This window comes from Stegastes partitus, unplaced genomic scaffold (genome assembly GCF_000690725.1).
Source record: "Stegastes partitus isolate 25-593 unplaced genomic scaffold, Stegastes_partitus-1.0.2 Scaffold1089, whole genome shotgun sequence".
Lineage (NCBI taxonomy): Eukaryota > Metazoa > Chordata > Actinopteri > Pomacentridae > Stegastes > Stegastes partitus.
The window spans coordinates 13,404-18,838 of record NW_007578820.1 but is presented as its reverse complement, the minus strand read 5'-3'; the positions used below and the strand labels follow the sequence as shown (position 1 = coordinate 18,838).

Here is a 5,435-nt window from a genome sequence, read left to right as displayed (position 1 = left end):
CAGACAGTCAGTCAGTAAGACAGACAGTCAGTCACTCAGTCAGTCAGTAAGACAGACAGTCAGTCAGTCAGTCAGACAGTCAGACAGACAGTAAATCAGACATTCAGTCAGTCAGTAAGACAGACAGTCAGTCAGTCAGTAAGACAGACAGTCAGTCACTCAGTCAGTCAGTAAGACAAACAGTCAGTCAGTCAGGAATTCACTGGGTCAGTTAGTTACTTCGGTTGGTCAGTTAGAGGAGATCTACAGTCTCTAGTCTGCAGCCTCTAACTAAGGGGGTCTTCAGCCTCTAACAGAGGAGGTCTGCAGGTGAAGAGAGGTTCAGTGAGTCCTGGACCAGCACGTCTCAGCAGATGGGCCTCTGATGGAGGTTACTGGATGTCACTGTTTATGGAGACTGTTTAATTGGAGGCTGTTTGTGATGGAGGAAGGAAACCGTTTGGAGTTTGTTCATGAAACTGAACTTTGTGTCGTCTTTCATGAAGGTTTGGATCTGATGCAATAAAGGGAAACTGTGACGTATTCTTTTTTGGGCCTTTATCGGACAGGACAGTAAAACAGAGAAATGTGGGGAAGGGCCTGCAGCCAATGAGTCACCGGCTGGACTCAACCCGCTGTAAACTGTGGCCCTGTTCTTGGGTCGCCGTTGGTCCCAACCATGAAGCTTTCTGTCCCAACAGTTTTCTGACTGAATGTCCTTGCTGTCATCGCTCAGCCTTTTGTGTTGATATAGAAAACGAGAACTCACTTTGTTACACCTGGCCCCGCCCACTGACAGAGCTCATTGGATGGGAGTCAGGTGAAGGAGGATGAAACGATGAATCTGACTGACTGGAGGCTCGCAGCAGAACACAGAGGCTCAGTTTGGATGAAGCGATCCGTCGTCCTTCAGGTGAACCTGGTCAGGAGAAACCCATTTCCTCAGCAGTGTCCGTCCTCCTCTTCCTGTCCGCTGGGGAAACCCGATGCTTTGCTCTCCACCACAGAGCTGAACCGGCTGCAGAGCAACATTTATTATTGATCAGGCGAAGAGGCAGAAGATGGAGCGAGAGCAGCACTGTGTAATCCACTCTTTCTGCTCAGTCATGCTTCAGAGCAGCTCTGCAGCAGTGATCAGACTGTAATGGAGGACAGACTGCTGATGGTGGAGTGCAGAGTTTATTAAACCGTAAAGAGAAAGAGAAGCTCAGTCACATTTAGGGCAGAATGCTTCCACAAAGCCGCTAATGGCCTCAACTCGGAAATGACTTTGTGAAGAGTGAACTTGTGCTGCTTGGTTTGTTCTGACCAGAGACGCTAAGTGGCTCAGAGTAACGTCACTCTGCAAAAAGTCCACTCAAGCAAACTTCAGAAGATCGTGTTTCCTCAGCTTGGGCTGGTCTGAGCAGATCGAAGCCCACTGATCACCTGCAGACTCGATCCCACTCTGCTCTGGCGTCAGTAATGGAAACAGCAGAGTGACTTGTAGACCTGCTTGAAAAACTGTCTTCCTAGTTTTTAGTGCCTTTCGCTGCCAGAGGCTGTCTGACACGTGTGGCCTTTAACTTCTGATGAGCCTGATGGCCGTCTGAGATCAACAGACAGTTAAACGTCGCTTCTCTCTGGTCTCCATGGTTCTGTTGACAGAAGACGTGTCTGAGTTCTGTCTCCTCCTTCATGTGGTTCTGGTTCCTCAGAGCTGTAGGACTTGATGCTGGAACATGAACCAGTGAAGGAGCAGGAGACAGGAGCTGAGTTCAGAGGGTTAAAAGTGCAAAAAACAAACTGGTGATTGGAAACAGACTCAGTGAGAAACAACACGAACCTTTAAATGATGAAACGAACTCACAATCATGACGCCTTCATGAGCGAAAATAAAGAAAATCCATCAGTGATTCAACTCAAATCTGTTTGATGTGCAGCTCAGATTCTGCAGCGGGATCCAAACATGAGCCACAAACACCATGAATGTGAACGTCAGCGAGTTTCATGCAGTCAGCGAGTCGCCTGCAGCGACCTGAAGACGCTGTTGGAGAAGCGTGGCCTCGACGGTGCAGCTGCAGGTCAAACATGACCTTCAGTCATCCAAAGGATCCTTTTTATCCTGAAGCTGCTCATATCTGACGTCTGTAGCCTTCAGACTGAGGGTTGAAAACAGAATTTATCACTGTGGCCTTTGTTTGTTGTATTTACTGCTTTAGACAAAAATCATCAGATGAATGAACTTGGAACAGAAGTAACTGTTGCGGCCTCTGAAACCTTCAGGATCTGATCTCATGACCTTTCCTCCACCTCAGGACACTTCTGTACTTTTACTGAACCGTAATGTTTCAATGCAGAACTTGTTCTTTGGATTATTTTTACTGCAGTAACAGAACTTTACCTTACAGCTGCAATGTGAGAGTAATTATTTGATCTATTTAACCTTCATTTAACTCGGGAAGCTCTTGAAATTAAAGACAGTTCTAAAGTTAGGGAGGGTCATAAAATCAAGCGACATGAGACCAAAGCACATCAGAACTACGAAGCAATGCAGATACTCCAAACCAACAACTGGATCTAATCAGAGCTTTGAATTCTGTTGGGGACAATAATCATGCAGCTTTAATGTTTTTGAAGGTTCCTCCAGGACCAGAGAGCTCCATAGAGTAAATCCTGGACCACAGTCCTGAGACCTGCTGGTGGACACATCCCACACTCGAAACAGTCTCTGTCTGATACCATTTATTTACATCTATTAATATCTATTTATATCTATTTACATCTATTAATATCTATTAATACATATTTACATCTATTTATATCTATTAATACCTATTTAAATCTATTTATATCTATTTACATCTATTAATACCTATTTATATCTATTCATATCTATATCTATCTGACACTATTTTCCTCGGTAACACAAACGTCATGTACCATAGTCCACCTGCAGTACCTGGTTGTTCCACCAGGGGGAGTCTCTCACTGTTTAATCCTGTAGAGACCAGAGGAGGCGTCTACAGACTACAGCTCATGGTGGCAGCAGAGAGCATTGTGGGTGTTAAACAGCAACGGGACCATGACAGAGACTCTGAGGAGGTTCAGGATCTCCAAGCAGAACTCAGGAGTTGAAGACAACTTGGGATCAGCAGAGTTCCTGGATCAGTAAAGCATGGACCAGAACTGACCAGGAACCAACCAGGAGTCTGTGGACTGAAGCAGCACTTCTGTGACAGCAGACATAAAGAATCGGGTTCAAGCTAATACTCATCAGTTAAAAGATGAGATCAGAACATTCGTAGCTGCTCCATGGACTCTTGTCCACGGTGAGCAGAAACGAGACCAGAATAAAACACCAGCCATGAACTGCTGCTGGAGGTTTAGAGGCTGAAACCAGTTCAGCCGTGTGTGTCCAGGACAGCTCTTCTGGAAATCACAACTTTTATCTGAAGAAGACAAATGTGTGAGTTTAAATAAGATCCAGTCAGATGCAGGTTCTAAAGCTCTGAGTCCATGTGGGTGAGTTTGGGTGAGACGGGGGAGTGAGAGTGTGTTATTAAGTCTGGTCTATGTCAAAGAGGTTCCATTAAATCCACAACGACTGACATTTAGTGGAGTTCTGCTCTCAAGAAGACGATTAACCTGAAATGAATTATCAGAGTTGACTCTGAGCTGCTGGTCTGAGGAACAGGATGAGTGATGGTCCGGTCCTGACCCGCTACGGCCACAGCTGAGTCAGGCTTTCACAATTTCTAAGTTAAAATGACACCAAAAAGTCTTTATTTTACAGATGTTTCCTGTTTGATGAGAACAGAATGATGGAGCTGTCGTAGAAAAACATGCTCGAGGTTCTGATGAACTGGTTTTGGTCATGAACTTTCCAGTGATTTATTTCACTGAGGACACTTGGTGCTGCAGACTGCCACCTTCTGTGGAAGCTGCAGCTCTCAGACTGTCCTCCAGGACTCAGGTCCAGACGTTGTGCAGCTGCGTTGCTTTGTGTCTCCTGCTGGTGGGTCTGTATATATTCTACCTTCTGCTTCAATAAGAAAGCTGTTTCCAGGAGCAGAACGATCCAGTGTGGATGCTGATGTCCGACTGCTGCAGCGGGATGGAGTTCATGTCGAGTTGGACTGTTCAGATGAACTAAATGTATTCTGGGTTTTGGCTTTTCTTCTGCATCATTCATTTGCTGAACAGACATTTCTGGGAGTTTGACAGATCATTGAGAAGTTGGGGATGTCTCCAGTGTGGCCAGCAGGGGGTGCCACGGAGAACAGAACAAACTTTGGGTTGGATTTGTTGTTAGAAAGTGTGAAGTAGAGAATTCACCGAATAGCGACGCGTCGACTCAGCGACACGAGACGTTTATGAACTGTTGGATTAATTGTTCTCGTCCGTCTCTTGATTTTCTGCTGCTGCAGACTTGAGCTGATCAAAAATCTGCTGCAGACTTGAGCTGATCAGTAATCTGCTGCTGCACCACCCTAACCCTGCAGTGGAGGTTCCAGTCTTCAGACCCACAGTGACTTTGTGGACGTCGGTGTTTAAACGAGGCTCAGAGACTCATGAAGGTCTCGGTCAGGCCTTTATTGTACATATGTATGGTTATCACGAGCTGGCTGGGTCACGGTTGTCATGGGTTAATTAGGGTTATCAGGGTTAGTTAGGGTCAGGGTTGTCATGGTTATCAGGGTTGTCAGGGTTGTGATGAGCTGGCTGCATGTCTGCTGCACTTCTCAGTTCAAAACTCCACAGAAAGCCTTCGTTCGTCTTTTTCACTCCACACTCGTATGAAACTCGTTGTTCCACTTTCCCCGGTGCAGCTTTCCCAGACGAGGACTTTGTCTGAGCGGAGCCTCCACAGCCTGCAGACATGAACCAGGACCGATGTTCTGGTGCCTTCAGCTGTAAACAACCAGACATGGGACTTCAGAACCCGGTTCTAACAAAGTTTAATGTTTTTCTCCTGTTCAGAAGCCGAACAAACTGATCAAACATTTGTCGGTTGTCAGCAGGTTCAGGACTCGCCCAGTAAACGAGGAAGGCTTCACTCAGCTGAAGGACACGTTGTGATGTCGGTACCTCAGGTGTTAGCTGCTGGAAGCTCGTGTCCCATCATGCACTGCGGCAAAAGGCGTGTGGTCTCCATGGTGACAGTTTAACACTGATGATTGTTTATCTGCCTTCAGCCAACCAGCGAGGAGGATCTCTGCCCCATCTGCTACGCCCACTCCATCTCAGCCGTCTTCAAGCCCTGCTCCCACAAGTCCTGCAAGTAAGTCCCCCCCACACACACACACACACAACAGGTACACAACTACAGGTACACAACTACAGGTACACAGCAGGTACACAGCAGGTACACAGCAGGTACACAACTACAGGTACACAACAGCAGGTACACAACTACAGGTACGCAGGAGCAGGTACGCAACTTCAGGTACGCAACTACAGGTACGCAACTACAG

At 46.6% G+C, this 5,435-nt stretch overlaps 1 protein-coding gene across 1 annotated transcript in view; it reads left to right on the top strand.

The window, feature by feature from the left end:
• The window catches only part of rnf123 (ring finger protein 123), a 93,617-nt gene that overhangs the window by 83,068 nt on the left and 5,114 nt on the right, over positions 1-5,435 (top strand). The window contains exon 38 of the mRNA XM_008295946.1: positions 5,157-5,242. Within this exon, the coding sequence (XP_008294168.1) occupies positions 5,157-5,242 (86 nt within the window). The remainder of the gene's footprint in view (positions 1-5,156; positions 5,243-5,435) is intronic.